We start from the raw sequence: 17,858 nt of genomic DNA, 5'->3' as shown, positions 1-17,858 counted from the left end.
AAAGAATCCCTGTGTTAGTGCAGGAGACAAAGGAGACTTGGGTTCGATTCCTGGGTTGGAAAGATCCCCTAGAGAAGGAAATGGCAACTCGCTCCAGTATTCCTGCCTGAAAAATCCCACGGACAGAAGAGCCTGGTGGGCTACAGTCCATGGGGTCACAAAGAGTCTGACAAAACTGAGCACGCACACACACACGCATGCACACACCCACGCACCTTTAAAGGAGGACTATGACCCACATCTCCCCACAGGCCTGATTTCATGAACTAGTCTCAGTAACTAAGCACACTTTTCCTCTGAAATATGACGAGCCAAGAGGGAAGTGCTTACCCGCTGGGATGAAGTGAAGATGGGCCGCCTGATTTCATCAGTTTCGTACTGGCTGATGAAACCCCGCTGCTGTGTCAGGTCCAGCACACCCTCCACGTGGCCGTAGAGTCTCCTGACAATGGCTGGTCGGTGACTCTGCAGGTCACGGGCTGGGTGGGGTGAGTGGGGGTCCCAGGAGCTGGGAAGCTCGGGGGGCTGGCTGTCGGCCTGGGCCTCCCGCACAGCTGCAGTCAGTTGTTCACAGCCCCAAGCACCCTTATTCCAGATGGTGTCCAGGAGGCGCCTGGCCAAGTGGGAGATGGGCTGCCCCACGAGGCTAAGCCCCTCATAGTCCTCCCAGGAGAGGACTTCCCGGGAAAGCAGCCGGTCCAGAATACTCTCAAAGCTCTCCAGGGACCCCGAGACCAGCAACTCCACCAGCTGGCTTCTCTGTGTCTGAAAAACATCTTGTGCGCACATTTCACAATCTGGGAGGAGAATGAGGTCAGTGCAGGGCTTCTCAGAAAGCAGACGGAGGGTAGTGGAGAGGGCAAGTCTGCCCCACCCTGAGGCCAAGCCAGCCACGGCTGTACCCTCAGACACTACCAAGGCAAGCTCCCCATTGTACAGATGTACAAACGGAGGCCCAGAGAAGGCAAACTGGCTTGTGGTCTCACAGAGGGTCTGAAGCAGCCAGGAGTTAAATTAAGGCCCCTGGCTCCCACATCTATGCGTCATCCCTGGTTTAACAGGTTTATGACTTCCTTGGTGGTTCAGTGGTTAAGAATCCGCCTGCCAATGCAAGGGACACAGTTTGATCCCTGGTGCGGGAAGATTCCAAATGCCGCAGGGCAACTAAGCCTGTGTGCCACAGTTACTGAGCCCTCACCAAAGAGCCTGCATGCTGCAACTACTGAAGACCGTATGCCCTAAATAAAGCCTGTGCTCTGCAACAAGAGAAGCCCACATGCCGCCACTACAAAATAGCCCCCACTCACTACAACCAGAGAAACCCCACGGGCAGTAGTGAAGAACTTTTGGTGCTCTGTCAAAGATAAATACAAATTTTTTTAAAAAGGATTCCGTTAATGCTAGGAGCAATGTCTCCCAAGGAATAGGGGAATCATTTCTTAACAAGAGGTCCCTTCTATGTTGGTTGGATTCATGCTACCATAGCTCTCTCTTCAATAATGGCTAATGTTTATTAACTGACCACATATAACGTGTCAGGCACCATCCTAAGTGCTTTCAATTAACCCCGCCAACCACTCTGAATTTGGTACTAGGATCAGCCCCACTTTACAGATGAAGAAACTGAGTCACAGAGAAGCTTGGTGACTTGCGCAAGGGTTGAAAGCTAGACGAGGCAGAGCTAGGATCTGAACCCCAGCAGAGCAACTCCAGATGGCATACCTTTCATTCCCTTGTATTTGGGTTCCCTACAGAGGCCCGAGCCCAGACCTCTGTACATAACCCACGGCGACCCCCAGAGGCAGACCCAGAACACTGCTGTGAAGATGCCAACCCAGGTGAAGTGAAACTCGTGGTGCATTTCAAAGCCTATGGATGCACTGCTCCCCTCCCCAAATGCCCAGGCCCTCCCCCCACCACCACACACCGTGTGCTGTCACCTCTGCCAGTGGCTTACCCCGGGCTCAGCCCTCAGACTCTGGGTCCTGGGAGTCCGTGGGAAGCGATCTCACAGAGCTCCAAGCCCTGGCAGGGTCCCCGCGCAGCAGAGAAAATCTCTCAGCAAGTTCCCTCCTGTGATGGTCACGGAGTCCAGAGACGTGGGCTGGTGCAGTGCCCACAGAAAGCGAAAGTAAAAGGACGTAGGCATGGGAACTGAAGAGGAACTCCAGCGTCTGTCTACAAAACAGGGACATTCCAGGAGACTCGAGGGAGCAGACGCCAAGGGGCTTGGAAAGTCTGCCTTTTCCCTATTGGTTCTTTATGTGCCTAACTCCCTTCTTGGCCCGAGTGGAAGCCTGGGTTTTACTCATCCTGGCATCTGTAAGCCTGGCATGGAGCTGGGCCATGGGGAAGTACAGTGGGAATGTTCATGAATCAAAAATCCACTGAGGGAAGGGGTGGGGCTGGAACATTCTGTACCCGTCCTCATATGCCAGCCAAAGGAAGGGAAAGGAGAGATCGCAGCTCAGAATGCTGCCAACATGTAGGCTGGAATTCCTGTGCTGGCCAGATGAGGAAACTGAGGCAGCCAGGTAGCCCACGAGTCTGGCAGCTTCGGGGGCTGTGAATCCCCAATGCGGAGGCCCCTGTAAACCAGAAAGGAACACAGTTCTCTCCGGCCAAGCAGGCCTCCTTCCTGTGCCCAGTGCCAAGCAGAGGAGTCCAGAGGCTAGAAGTGGGGAGAGGGGAGAGGAGAGAACAAGACGGGGTAGCACAGGCTCTGGGCTTCACGCTGGAGTGGTTCTCGGCTATGAAAACACCAGCTCCATCACCACGCCTGCCCAGGTCCTCCACAAACAGCCCAGAAATGGGGTCTGCACTTCACCTCGAACCCAATGCCCAGAAGACCCATGTGCAGCCAGGAATTAAAGAAGCTGAAGAGTTCAGATGAGATAGGACATTGCCTGCCCCTCTCAACCAGAGGAGGCCTAAGGACGAACAGTGGCCGTCTCCTCTGCATTGGGAGAATCTGGATCACTCAACCCCCGACCCGCAAAGATCATTAGGTTTAGAGTGCATGCTTAGTCGCTTCAGTTGTGTCCCACTCTTTACGACCCTACAGACTGTAGGCCTCCAGGCTCCTCAGTCTATGGCTTAGAGTAGGCATGGCCAAGTCACCTGCAGGCGGGACTTACGTGGCACAGGACTGGCAGGTCTCGATTTGCCCACAGACTCCACGTCTTTCCTGAGGAAACCCCCTACAGGATGGGCAGAGGCCGGAGTTGGCCAAGCAGATGTGAAGAATTACGTAATTCTCAGCAGTTCTGGCACAAAGCTTTCGGCCTCCACCATGACCTGCACAGAGAGACCCCACCAAGCCTAATGATCTTTGACACACCTACAAATACGCTCACCCACAAGGGGACGAGCTACAGCTAAGCTGGGACCCTCTGCAAGCCTGCCAAGTCTGGGTCAGCCGACAGATGCTTGAGGCACGCCTATCAGACTTGTGATGTCAGGGTACCCAGAGAAGGAGGCAAGCCCTAGCCAGAAGATTTGGCAGTCTATCCTCCCACCACGAGCTGGAAAGTCCCATCTCTGTCCTAGCCTTCTTCCAGAAACCTCAGAGCTGGGAGAATCTCCAAGTATCAATCTTGCCAGCACTCTATGTCTAAGAAGGCATTGTCCTTTCTCATCCTAAACATTCAGGGCAAAAGACCTGGCCCGTTGCTGCCCTCACTAACCAGTACAGGAAGTTCCTTATCATGTCTAACCAAAGTTTTCCCTGCTTCAGTTTAAATTGCGAACGATAGAAAACAGATGTCCACTCAACACCTATTTCATAAAAACTGTCCCTAAAATCCTACCTCTTGCCCCTTTATTCCCTGCCTAGACTTCCCCTCATCAGACTAAATCAATCAGCCTCTCTCCATTACCTTTTCTTCTCCACTTCAATTACTGCAACTTTGAGGTCATTATAGTCTTTTCTCGAGGAGGGTACGGTCTATGCAAAGAAAGGGGCACTTCCTTACTGAAACAGAGGGTCAAATGGAAGGGGCAACCCACACGGGGCCCCCGCTTATCCCCAAGCCTAGGGCAAGCCCTGACCCCTCCTTTCTTCCTGAGACACAGCTGATTTGGTTTTTCTGGAGCCCTGAGCCATTTGATTTGCCTAAGTGCTGAAATCTTAGCCTGTTGGACAGCTGCAGATAGGAAAGAGAGGGAGGCCCCAGAAGTTCACCTTCTGAGCTGTCCAGCTCTCGTCAGGGGCCACGCCTCCCCTGGGGCACTGGACCTATCGCCCCCTCACTTACTGCAGCATGCTCCATTCTTGCCCCCTTCACCAAGCTTCTCACCGGGAGAGCTGTTCTCAGCAGCACAGACACATAATGCAATTTCTCCACCTAACCCCATTTCTCTGCTCCCTTCACAGCAGGACTCCCGAGCTGTCTTCTGTACTGCTCTCCTCAAGCTCTCCCCTCCTGTCCCCTCTGGCCTCCAGCTGCTTTTGTCATGGCCCCTGGTGACCTCCAGGTTGCTGGATTCTCAACCCTCACTTGTTGGCTCTGCCAAAGGCATTCGTCATCATCACTCCCTCTCTTCTCCCTGAAGCATCTTCTGTGTTCCCTCCAGAACACCCCCACTCTCTGATTTCTCCTCCCATCTCACTGGCTGTTCTTTTGTCTCCTTGGCTAATTCTTAATGCTGCGAGCTACAGAACTCCCTGGTGGGACCTCTTTTCTCTGAATGACTCTCTCCCTAAGTGAGCTTGTGGCTTTAAATACCAGCTATCTGGTGATGATGCTCTAAATTTTTTTATCCAGCCCCAATGTCCCCACTAAGCTTTTCCAACTGCCTAATGGGATGCCCAATGGGCATCTCAAACTTCACAAGCATAAAACCAAACTCCAGATCTTCCCCCTAAACAGGTTCCACTTCAGTCACTCAGTCATGTCTGACTGACTCTTTGCGATCCCATGGACTATAGCCTGCCAGCTCCTCTGTCCATGGGATTCTCCAGACAAGAATACTGGAGTGGGTTGCCGTGCCCTCCTCCAGGGGATCTTCCCAGAGACCCACGTCTCGTTGGCAGGCGAGTTCTTTACCACTAGCGCCACCTGGCCCCATACCTCATCCCTCTTGCCTGCTTTCTTTCTCTCTATAGCACTTACTACTGCCTGACATGTCATGTATTTACTTATTGACAGCTGTCCAACTCCTTTCCAGAAAACGAACCCCACAAGGGCAGGGAATTTTATCTGACGTTTTCTTTGCTGTACCCTCAGTGTCTCATCCAGTGAACTGATCAAGACTGTATGAACGAATTAAAAAATGGATTTCCTCTGCATGGTTCTAGGAGCCAGAAGTGGAGCCAAGGGGTGGAATCTGCAAGCCACAGACTTTTGACTAAATGAAGCCAGAGCTGCAGGATGCTGAACAGTGTTTCTTAAGTACTGAGCTCCCCAACACCGAGCATATGCAGTTGAGGGCTCGTGCACTGGGTGGGAGGTTAGCAGGCTAGATGGGGTCCCTTCCAGCCTCAGATCTCAGAATGCTGATTGGTGAAGGGGATCTGAGTAATCAGTCAATTTAGGAGCAGAGTGATTAGGAGAGTGAAGGAATGTCACTCTGGTCTTCACCAGTGGGGTCTTCTCTCTATGGAACAAGGACCCTGTGCCCAGAGAACAGCCTGTGGGGAGATGGAGCCCACCACTGGGAGAAGCCCAAGAGCTCGAAAAAGGAGAGAAGCAAGAACAGACTGGGAGCCAAGGGTTCAGCTGGGGGAGCCCTCCTGGAGGAGATGGAGGAGGCGTTTGAGTTTGTTGCAAAGCAAGGAGGACCAGATGGCTGTTCCTCAACAGGAGGAAAAAACGCGAGGATGAACAGCACAAAAGATGCGGCGCTGGCAGGCCCTGGTGTGTGTGGGTCTGGGCAGAGATAGGATTGGGGATGCGCAGGGGTCTCCACACCCACCAGTGAGGAGATGGAGGCAGGAGACTCCCACGACAGTTACCAGGCCACAGGCAGGGTTAGAGAGCATTCGGGCACTCTCATTTATACCCATCCACTCACAAGCAAGGCGAAACTGGGTAAACTGAGGGAGAGAAGAGGCTAGACAGAAAGTAACTCCCGCTCAGAAATCTGAAGCCTGGCCGGCCGGCGCCTCACAACTTCATCGTGGACTTTCTCCCTACACACAACCTCGACCCCCAAATCACACCTCTCTATAGAACTCAGAGGCTCCAGGGACGGAAGTTCTGCCCACGCCGCTCCCCCTCTAGCCTCCTCACAGACCGCCAGGAGGCTCCCCAACCTCCAGATGGCCCCTTTCCTTCTAGACTCCGGGACTCCCGAAGGGGAAACCGAGGCAGCTTCATCGAGAGCCTGGCGTCCTGGACGGCAGTCAGGTGTCCCAATCCCAGGAGCGGGACCCTCGGCGCCCGCCGTCCCTTGCGCTGGGCTCAGGAGCACTCACCCCTGGCAACCGGGTTCCTCGGTGCAGCTTGAGTCTCCAATAGCCTGCTCCGCACCGGCGAGACTAGGCTGCGCTGGTGTTCCGCCCCGCCCCCATCCCGCCTCCGCCCCGCCCCCATCCCGCCTCCGCCCCGCCCCCACCCCGCACACGCCCCTTCCCGACCACTCGCCCGACTTGCCCCGCCCCCTCTGCCCGGCAGCCCCAGCGCTCCCGGCCCCGCCCTCCACCTCCTGGGAGTCGAGAGCCAGAGGGACCCGGGCGGCCTGAGCACACAGGGCACACACATACACACGCAGAGATATACTTTGAATTAAAAAGCTAGGTAAGCTGTTGGGGTCAGTATTACCTGTCCCCGCTTTGAGGGTCAGTAAGTCAATAGTCGTCTTGTTGTTGTTTTTGTTCAGTCGCTCAGTGGTGTCCGACTCTGCCACCCCTTGGACTGCAGCACGCCAGGCTTCCCTTTCACCATCTCCCGAATCTTGCTCAGACTCATGTCCATCAAGTCAGTGATGCCATCCAACCATCTCATCCTCTGTCGTCCCCTTCTCCTCCCGCCTTCAATCTTTCCCAGCATCAGAGTCTTTCCCAATGAGTCCAGTCTTCGCATCAGGTGGCCAAAGTATTGGAGTTTCAGCTTCAGCATCAGTCCTTCCAATGAATATTCAGGGCTGATTTCCTGTAGGATGGACTGGTTGGATCTCCTTGCAGTCCAAGAGACTCTCAAGGGTCTTCTCCAACACCACACTTTAAAAGCATCAATACTTCAGCTCAGCCTTCTTTATGGTCCAATTCTCACATCCGTACATGACTACTGAAAAAACCACAGCTTTGACTACAGGGATTTTTGTTGGCAAAGTAATGTCTCTGCTTTTTAATATGCTGTCTAGGTTTGTCATAGCTTTTCTTGCAAGGAGCAAGCATCTTTTAATTTTATGGCTGCAGTCACTGTCCACAGTGATTTGGGAGCCCAGGAGAATAACGTCTGTCTCTGTTTCCATTGTTTCCCCATCTATTTGCCATGAAGAGATGGGACTGGATGCCATGATCTTAGTTTTCTGAATGTTGAGTTTTAAGCCAGCTTTTTCACTCTTCTCTTTCACCTTCATCAAGAGGCTCCTTAGTTCCTCTTTGCTTTCTGCACTAAGGGTGGAGTCCTTCCTATTGTGAAGTCCCAGGACAGAGTTCTCCCAAGTATGATGGTTACATGTTAGGTAACAGTGGACAGGGCATTTAAACTTCTTCTTCTTACATTTTTCTTTCAATTCTTCCAAGTTGAGGCAAACCATCTCAGTTTAGTAATAACAGGGATTGAACACCTCTCTAACACTGCCTAGTCCAGTTGGCTCTGTGACACTACCTAACTAGAGTTTACCAGAATTCTTTTTTACATTAAATTTGTTTTATTTTATGATTTCTTATTTCTGGGAAGTGATTGCTACTTTTTCATTGAACGTATTGCTTCACCCTGGTGGCTCAATGGCAAAGAATTTGCCTGGCAGTGAAGGAGATGTGGGTTCAATCCCTGGGTCAGAAAGATCCCTTAGAGAAGGAAATGGCAACCCACTCCAGTATTCTTGCCAGAGAAATCCCATGGACAGAGTAGCCTGGCCAGCTACGGTCCATGGGGTCAGAAAAGAACTGGACATGACTTAGGGACTAAACAACAACAACAATTAGTATAAACAATCCCTTTTAAACATTTGTACTTGGAAATTTTTTAATGTGAAGTCAATTTCAAGGGAAAATAGACTGACACTGACGTAGTGCTTTACAGACATTGAGTTAATCCTACCTACAGGATATTTGCTCAGTTCAGTTCAGTCGCTCCTGTCCAACTCTTTGTGACTCCATGAGCTGCAGCACATCAGGCTTTCCTGTCCATCACCAACTCCAGAGTTTACTCAAATTCATGTCCATCGAGTCGGTGATGCCATCCAACCATCTCATCCTCTGTCCTCCCCTTTCCTCTTGCCCCCAATCCCTCCCAGCATAAGGGTCTTTTCCAATGAGTCGGGTCTTCGCATCAGGTGGCCAAAGTATTGGAGTTTCAGCTTCAGCATCAGTCCTTCCAATGAATATTCAGGGCTGATTTCCTTTAGGATGGACTTCTTGTATCTCCTTGCAGTCCAAGAGACTCTCAAGAGTCTTCTCCAACACCACAGTTCAAAACCATCAATTCTTTGGCACTCAGCTTTCTTTATAGTCCAACTCTCACATCCATACATGACTACTGGAAAAACCATAGCCTTGACTGACAGACTTTTGTTGGTAAAGTAATGTCTCTGCTTTTTAATATGCTGTCTAGGTTTTTCATAGCTTTTCTTCCAAGGAGCAAGTGTCTTTTTAATTTCACGGCTGCAGTCACTGTCTGCAGTGATTTTGGAGCCCAAGAAAATAAAGTCTGTCTCTGTTTCCATTGTTTCCCCATCTATTTGCCATGAAGCAATAGGACTGGATGCCATGATCTTAATTTTCTGAATGTTGAGTTTTAAGCCAACATTTTTACTCTCCTCTTTCACTTTCATCAAGAGGCTCTTTAGTTCTTCTTCATTTTCTGCCATAAGGGTGGTGTCATCTGCATATCTGAGGTTATTGATATTTCTTCCAGCAATCTTGATTCCAGCTTGTGCTTCATCCAGCCCGGCATTTTGCATGATATAGGATATTGGCCATCATTACTCTGATCTATAGAGGAAGAAACTGAGGCACAGAAGTGTTGATCAATCGATCCAAGTCCTGACAGCAGAGCCCAGATTTGCTACCAAATGTCTGACATCAAAGTTCATGCTCAAACCACCACCCCACTCTGCCTCCAGGTAAATGCCTGCGCAGGTGGTGCACAGTTGGCTGGGTTAGAAGGACTGAATCTACCCCAGGAAAATCCTTCCAGACGGTGTACAGATCCATCTACAAGGATGTTCCTACCTGTGCTCAGTAGCTCAGTTGTGTCTGACTCTGCAATCCCTTGGACTGTAGCCCACCAGAGTCCTCTGTCCGTGGGATTTTCCAGACAAGAATACTGGAGTAGGTTACCATTTCCTCCTCCAGAGGATCTTCCTGACCCATGGATTAAACATAAGTCTCCCGTGTCTCTTGCATTGGCAGGTGGATTCTTTTCCACTGTGCCCCCTGGAAAACCCTACAAGGATGTTCGCCACCATCTTATCTGTAACAGTCAAAACCCGAAGCCTCCTAAATGCCCAGTTATAAAGAAAAGTGACAGAGCAACCGAACCTGGAAAACCTACCTGATTTATCTTATCTCATATCCCATATCCATCCTGGGATCAAATTTGTCAACTTGACCTTCAAAACATATTCAGAATGCAGCCACTTCTTACCACATCCACCATGATTGCTGCTAAGTCATTTCAGTTGTGTCCGACTCTGTGTGACCCCATAGACGGCAGCCCACCAGGCTCCCCTGTCCCTGGGATTCTCCAGGCAAGAACACTGGATCACTTGAGTCCAAATCACTGTCATTCTCACCTGGGTTATGGCAAGAGCGCCCAGCCATTCCCCACGATTCCAACTAGTCTCTCTTCCATCCCTGCCTCACACTGAACCCCAGTCTCCATTTCAGTCTGCTGTTCCAAGCAGCCTGCCCATCTGCCAGTGTCCAAACTTTTCTAATCAGGCCCAAATGAGGCACCAATGTCCTTACATTAATAGTTTGGTCCTCACACCCAAGCTTTGCTCACTCTCTGCCCATGGGAGGCAACAGGTTGAACAGCATAGACGCTGGATTCAAGCAAACCTGGCTTTGAATTCCAACTCTATTCCCTTTGATCAGTTATTTAACCTTGGCCTTGGTTTCCCTTACAACTAAGTGGTACCCACACCCCAGCCCCACCATGCTATGTCTCAGGATAACCATAGCGGTGCCCCCACAGCCCACTCTGTCTGTGGCCTTAATTTTAAAATCCTGCAATATTAAGAACTTTTGAGATTTTGTAAAGGCTAATGCATGTATACCTAGCTATGAAAAAAAAAAAAAAAACAAGATTGACATGACCAAGTTTTCATCACCTATGAACAAACACCTCACCATTTGGGTTTTCATTGCCAAACTCATGAAGTTATGGGTCAATTCCTATTGAATTTCTCAAAAGTGGTGTTGAGGCAGGAGATAGATGGGCTCCTGGCTAGACATTAAAACTAGCCTCCTGTTTACGTTTCCTGAGGAAGGAGGCATGTGGGCTCTAGGCTAGATATTTACAACCAGTCTCCTATTTGTACTTCGAGATGGAAATAGCAACAGGAACAGGGTAAATGGCTGGACTTTGTCTCCTGCAGACACTTTAAGATAACAGTTATGGCAGGGAGAAAAAGGGGCTAAACCCTGTTTGATTAAAAGATCAAGGGGTCACATATTTCCCATCCCTGGGGCAAAGGAGACACTGCACATGCGTACAAAGGCTCTTTGGGAGTCAAACAGGAGAGGGCACCAGGCCGTAATAGGTGACGTTGCTATTAAGTCACTAAATCCTGTCTCACTCTTTTGCAACCCCATGGATTGTAACTTTCCAGGCTCCTTTGTCTATGGAAAGTATTTCCCAGGCAAGCATACTGGAGTGGTTTTACATTTCCTTCTCCACGGGATCTTCCCAACTCAGGGATCTAACCTGTGCCTCCTGTGTCTCCTGTATAGGAAGGCAGATTCATTACCACTGAGCCACCAGGGAAGCCCTCTTACTTGGTGATGCTGCTGCTGCTGCTAAGTCACTTCAGTCGTGTCCGACTCTGTGCGACCCCACAGATGGCAGCCCACCAGGCTCCGCCGTCCCTGGGATTCTCCAGGCAAGAACACTGGAGTGGGTTGCCATTTCCTTCTCCAATGCATGCATGCATGCTAAGTCGTTTCAGTCATGTCCAACTCTGTGTGAGCCCCATGGACAGCAGCCCACCAGGCTCCTCTGTCCACGGGATTCTCCAGGCAAGAATATTGGAGTGGGTTGCCAGTTCCTTCTCAATTAATAGGTGATACTCCAACCCTAATCCCCATAGGCCTCTGGGCTGGAATCCATTTTGGAAAAATGTTGCACACACATGTTAGAAAGGGTCCTAGGGCAGGGCAGGCGTGGAAAAAGAAACCAGGATTGGCCAAAGATAAGCCAGGACCTGGAAGAACTGCCTTATATAAATGGCTTAACAGTCTATTCGCTGCACTCTTCCTCATTTAGGGGGACGCCCACACCCTTTCTCTCTGGGGGTACGTATTTCTGCCTTGCTTGTATCTTAACAAATTGTTTCTCTGTGTGCTCTATCACTTGTTGTGCTTGCCGCTAATAATAAACTTTGCACCTGTTTTTACAGTTTTTGCTTCCTTGAAATATTCTTGCTTTTAAATGGAGGCAACAGCCGGGAAAATTTGCTTCCAGCCTCTAGCACTTGCTGGGCTGGTGGCTAGGATTCCTGGTTCTCATCCAGGCTCAGTTCAGTTCAGTCGCTCAGTCGTGTCTGACTCTTTTCGACCCCATGAACCACAGCACGCCACATCTCCCTGTCCATCACCAACTCCCTGAGTCCACCCAAACCCATGTCTATTGAGTCAGTAATGCCATCCAACCATCTCATCCTCTGTCGTCCCCTTCTCCTCCTGCCCTCAATCTTTCCCAGCATCATGGTCTTTTCAAATGAGTCAGCTCTTCTCATCAGGTGGCCAAAGTATTGGAGTTTCAGCTTCAACATCAGTCCTTCCAATGAACACCCAGGACTGATCTCCTTCAGGGTGGACTGGTTGGATCTCCTTGCAGTCCAAGGGACTCTCAAGAGTCTTCTCCAACACCACAGTTCAAAAGCATCAATTCTTTGGCACTCAGCTTTCTTTATAGTGCAACTCTCACATCCATACATGACCACAGGAAAAACCATAGCCTTGACTAGATGGACCTTTGTTGACAAAGTAATGTCTCTGCTTTTGAATATGCTGTCTAGGTTGGTCATAACTTTTCTTCCAAGGAGTAAGCGTCTTTTACTTTCATGGCTGCAGTCACCATCTGCAGTGATTTTGGAGCCCAAAAAATAAAGTCTGACACTGTTTCCACTGTTTCCCCATCTATTTCCCATGAAGTGATGGGACCAGATGCCATGATCTTCGTTATCTGAATGTTGAGTTTTAAGCCAACTTTTTCACTCTCCTCTTTCACTTTCACCAAGAGGCTCTTTAGTTCCTCTTCACTTTCTGCCATAAGGGTGGTGTCATCTGCATATCTGAGGTTATTGATATTTCTCCCGGCAATCTTGATTCCAGCTTGTGCTTCCTCCAGCCCAGCGTTTCTCATGATGTACTCTGCATATAAGTTAAATAAGCAGGGTGACAATATACAGCCTTGACGGACTCCTTTTCCTATTTGGAACCAGTCTGTTGTTCCATGTCCAGTTCTAACTGTTGCTTCCTGACCTGCATACAGGTTTCTCAAGAGGCAGGTCAGGTAGTCTGGTATTCCCATCTCCTTCAGAATTTTCCACAGTTTATTGTGAGCCACACAGTCAAAGGCTTTGGCATAGTCAATAAAGCAGAAATAGATGTTTTTCTGGAACTCTCTAGCTTTTTTGATGATCCAGCGGATGTTGGCAATTTGATCTCTGGTTCCTCTGCCTTTTCTAAAACCAGCTTGAACATCTGGAAGTTCACAGTTCACATATTGCTGAAGCCTGGCTTGGAGAATTTTGAGCATTACTTTACTAATGTGTGAGATGAGTGCAATTGTGTGGTAGTTTGAGCATTCTTTGGCATTGCTGACAGAATGTGGTCCACTGGAGAAGGGAATGGCAAACCACTTCAGTATTCTTGCCTTGAGAACCCCATTAACAGTATGAAAAGGCAAAAAGATAGGACGCTGAAACATGAACTCCCCAGGTCGGTAGGTGCCCAATATGCTACTGGAGATCAGTGGAGCAATAACTCCAGAAAGAATGAAGGGTTGGAGCCAAAGCAAAAACAACACCCATTTGTGGATGGGACTGGTGACAGAAGCAAGGTTCAATGCTGTAAAGAGCAATATTGCATAGGAACCTGGAATGTTAAGTCCATGAATCAAGGCAAATTGGAAGTGGTCAAATAGGAGATGGTAAGAGTGAATGTCGACATTCTAGGAATCAGCGAACTAAGATGGACTGGAATGGGTGAATTTAACTCAGATGACCATTATATCTACTACTGTGGGCAGGAATCCCTTAGAAGAAATGGAGTAGCCACCATAGTCAACAAAAGAGTTCGAAATGCAGTACTTGGATGCAATCTCAAAAACGACAGAATGAACTCTGTTCGTTTCCAAGGCAAACCATTCAATATCATGGTAATCCAAGTCTATGCCCTGACCAGTAATGCTGAAGAAGCTGAAGTTGAACAGTTCTATGAATACCTACAAGACCTTCTAGAACTAACATGCAAAAAAGATGTCCTTTTCATTATAGGGGACTGGAATGCAAAAATAGGAAGTCAAGAAACACCTGGAGTAACAGGCAAATTTGGCCTTGGAGTGCAGAAAGAAGCAGGGCAAAGGCTAATGGAGTTCTGCCAAGAGAGCACACTGGTCATAGCAAACACCCTCTTTCAACAACACAAGACTCTACATATGGACATCACCAGATGGTCAACACCGAAATCAGATTGATTTTGTTCTTTGCAGCCAAAGATGGAGAAGCTCTATACAGTTAGCAAAAACAAGACCGAGAGCTGACTGTGGCTCAGATCATGAACTCCTTATTCCCAAATTCAGACTGAAATTGAAGAAAGTAGGGAAAACCACTAGACCAGTCAGGTATGACCTAAATCAAATCCCTCATCCAGGCTCCTCGGGTTCAATTCCCGGTCAAGGAACTAAGATTTTGCTCAGGCCACAGCTCATTACTGCCTCTCTGAGATCAATGTTTCAGTATTGGAGTTCCAAGCTTGTCACACACCCAGAGCAGCAGTGAGTAGTAGGTTACAGTATTCAATTATTTGCCCAATGTGGAATGCTTTGGTGCTGAGAGACCGTTAATTTAATCTCACGTTGCAGTTAGAGCAACTGACATTCAGAGAGGTCGGTGGCCTGCCCAGGTTTCACAATGAGTCAGGAGTCACAGACCAATCTCTGCCCACTCATTAATTCATTCACACAATTACTGAGCACCCATTAAGCGGCAGACGCTGTGGTGGATACTGGGGACAGAATGCTGACACAGACCAAGTCACCGCAATCAAAGCATTCGAGATGGGCACTAAACAAGTAAGCAAAGCAATGATGGGTCCAGACAGAGGAGTCAAGGAGGGCCGCACAAAGGAGACACAATGGAGCTGCCCCCTGGAGATGAAAAAGAGAAGAACCAATCATGGAAGGGACCGAGAGCAGGGCATTGCTGGCTAAAGGCATTGCGAGGACAGAGGCTGTGCTGCATGCTTGAGGAACAGAAAGCAGGCCGGGTAGCTGTGCGGGAAGTGATGCTGGGGGCGGGGTTGTGAATGAGGTCAAGAAGTGAGCAGCCAGCAGATCACAGAGGGTCCTGGTTTAGGGGGGATGTGGTGGGAGCCCAGTGAAAGGTCCAAGCAGTGTGAATTCTGGGAGAGACACCTAGACTCTGAGATACCAGCGCTTCCCTTCCTGAGTCCCCAGAGCCTCTCGGTGTTCCCTCTTCACTATCTGGTTGCAGAACTGCAGTGGGGCGGGGTGCCCATTCCTGTCACCACTCCCACCCTCATGAGAGTGGGATCTTGTCCGTCTTTGTAGACACACAGAGGTCCTCTATCTTGTAGAGCCCTGTCCTTCAGAGAAAAGCCAACCCCTGGCAGGTGGCCAGGCATGGCCTTTCTTGGTCACTCTGGTCCAGTTAGGTCCTTCCTATGCAAGTCAGACACCCCTGCATGGCTGGTGGTTTCCAAAGAGCATCCCCCGCCCCAGAAGAGGAAGCAGTGGTGGCTTCTACACACTCATTCCCCACAATTGTTGGTTGCTGGGTGAGAGGCTCACAGTGCTGCAGAGAAGGGCTCAGAATCTACCCTGGCATTTCAAAGATCCTAGGCCTAGGACTGGACTCAGAGAGGAGAAGAGATGGAGTCCCAGCCTCATTCTATACAGAGCCTGCATCACCATGACACACCAGGCGTTCCCTGCAGCAGTGAGTGGTGCAGGTGAGGGAGATACGGCCCCCGCACCCAAGGGGCTCTCCAGCTAGCAGGCCAGAGGCACACAATTGATGACCCAGCTCCTGAGACCCTGCCACGTGTGGATACTCTTTGTATTACAGCGATGGCGCTGCAGGGCAGTTTATTTCAATAAACAAGGCCAGTAGGTGAACATGAGGGGGAAAAAACACAACGGACCTCCTACCTCACACCACATACACAAAATCTACTTGCTCTGAGGGTATTAAACAGCGCTAAATGAGAAAGGCGAACCAGAAATGTTTGTAGAATAACAAAAATCGCTCGTGTTTGTATATTACTTGCTAGGTACCAGCAATGTCCTAAGTGTTTTGTGCATCTTAAGTCATCTTAAGCTTCATAGTTGTTGCAGAAATAACCATAAAGAACAATAAAGGAGCAATGTCCAAGGTCTGTTCAAGTCCGTTGCTTGAACAATATCCAAGATATGGCATTGAAAGAAAAGATTGATATGGTTGAACGCTTTAAAGTTGACAACTTCTATTTCTCAAGGGACCTCATTATAGAGAGTACAAACGCAAACCATAGGATGGGAAAGGATACCGAGACGCACATGTACCTAATCATCACATAAAAAATATCAGGGACCAGGAGGAAAATAATCCAATCAAAAAAATGAGCAACGGACTTGAACAGGCCTTTCACCAAAGACAATAGAAAGATGGCAAATTAGCCAATGAAAAGATGCTCACGCTCACCAGTCATTAAGGGAAATGCAACTTAAAACCATGATGAGATACCACTGCAAACCCACTGGAATGACTGGGAAAAAAAAAAAAAAAACTGACCATACTAAGTGTATGTGAGGATGTGAAACTTCTAGAACATTCCTACACTGCTGGTGTGACTGCAGAATGACACAACCACTCAGGAAAAAGGTTTGGTATAACTGAGTACAGTTGAAGCCATTTATACTCTGAGACCCAGTAACTTCAATTTAGATAAACCTGCACTTGGATGCATGTGCAAGGATATTCCCAGTGGCCCTGATCATGATGGCCCAAACCAGCAACCACCCAAATGTGCATCTATAGGAAAAAAAAAAAAAGGATAAATACTGAGGTATTCAAATAATGTAGCAATATAGCAGGGAAAATGAAAAAAAAAAAAAAAAACTTTAGCTAAACACACACAGACTGATGAATCTTATCCATAGAAATCCTGAATGAAAGAAGCAAGGCCTATAAACAGTATAAACCAAAGCCTATAAACAGTATGTGTGGTTCAGTTTTTAACTCAAAAAATTAGTAAAAGTTGTCTGAGCTTCTCTAGTGGCTCGGTGATAAAGAATCCGCTGCCAATGCAGGGGACACAGGTTTGATCCTTAGCCTGGGAAGATCCCACATGCTGCAGAGCAACAAAGCCCGTGTGCCTCAAATATTGAGCCTGTGCTCTAGAGCCTGGAAACCACAGCTACTGAAGCCTGTGCACCCTAGAGCTGGTGCTCTGCAACAGAGAAACCACGGCAGTGAGAAGCCCGAGCAGCAGTGAAAACCAAGCACAGCTAATAAATAAATAAAGTGAGTAAAATGAAACTTTATTGTTTGGGGATCTGTTAGTAGGTGATAAATTACAAAGAAAAGCAAGGAACTTACCCCCATCAGAATCAGGACTGGGGAGGGGGAGGAAGAGACACATGGTGGACTTAGAGGGTGGGGGAGGTGCTGGGAAGCCTTTATCTTTTTTGTCTGGCCCCAGCCTCCTGCCCTCTGGCCACAGCACTGTGGCTATAAATCACACCACTGCCCAGAGGTTTGGCCTCCCTGGTACTTTCCATCGGGCATGTGGGATGCATCTTCTGCCAGAGACAGGCACTCTGAATCTAACCCCCCACGCCCTTCATCTGGCCCTGCTCCGCATCCCATCAGCTCTCTGCTCCAAACCTCAGTTTCCCCATCTGTCCATGAAGCAGGATGGCCCCCAACATGCCTAGCTCACTAGAGTAGGATGTGCTGTGCTAAGTCGCTTCAGTTGTGTCCGACTCTGTGGGGCAACCCCATGGAGTGCAACCCGCCAGGTTCCTCTGTCCATGGGATTGTCCAGGCAAGAATACTGGAGTGGCTTGCCATTTCCTTCTCCACTAGGGTAGGCTAATGAACATTAAAGAGGTTTTGTCCAAATGCTAGAGGTTGTCGAGGAACCTGAGGGTCTGCCAAGCTGCTGCAAGGCTGTGAGAACTGAGATGCAGGCCCACCGCTCCCTCCCAGATCCTGCCCACAGGGGCAGCTCAGTCTATCAGCCGAGTTCATTACCTACCGTCTCTTATCAGCCAATCAGCTAGGGCGACCGGGAG

General features: G+C 49.1%; 1 protein-coding gene across 8 annotated transcripts in view; it reads right to left on the bottom strand.

Moving 5' to 3' along the window:
- NOD2 (nucleotide binding oligomerization domain containing 2) overlaps positions 1-6,526 on the bottom strand; it is a 34,071-nt gene extending 27,545 nt beyond the window's left edge. For 2 of the 8 annotated variants that reach the window (XM_025268648.3, XR_003104520.3), the window contains exon 1: positions 331-6,482. In XM_025268648.3, coding sequence (XP_025124433.2) covers positions 331-789 — 459 coding nt within the window. In that variant the 5' untranslated portion in view covers positions 790-6,482. Of the gene's footprint in view, positions 1-330 lie in introns of all 8 variants that reach the window. The other 6 variants (XM_025268646.3, XM_025268643.3, XM_006043263.4 and 3 more) reach the window with 6 other exon arrangements.
- Positions 6,527-17,858: the final 11,332 nt, after the last annotated feature.

Source organism: Bubalus bubalis, chromosome 18 (genome assembly GCF_019923935.1).
Source record: "Bubalus bubalis isolate 160015118507 breed Murrah chromosome 18, NDDB_SH_1, whole genome shotgun sequence".
Classification (NCBI taxonomy): Eukaryota; Metazoa; Chordata; class Mammalia; order Artiodactyla; family Bovidae; genus Bubalus; species Bubalus bubalis.
The sequence above is the reverse complement of the archived record's forward strand: the minus strand, read 5'-3'. Positions and strand labels throughout refer to the sequence as shown.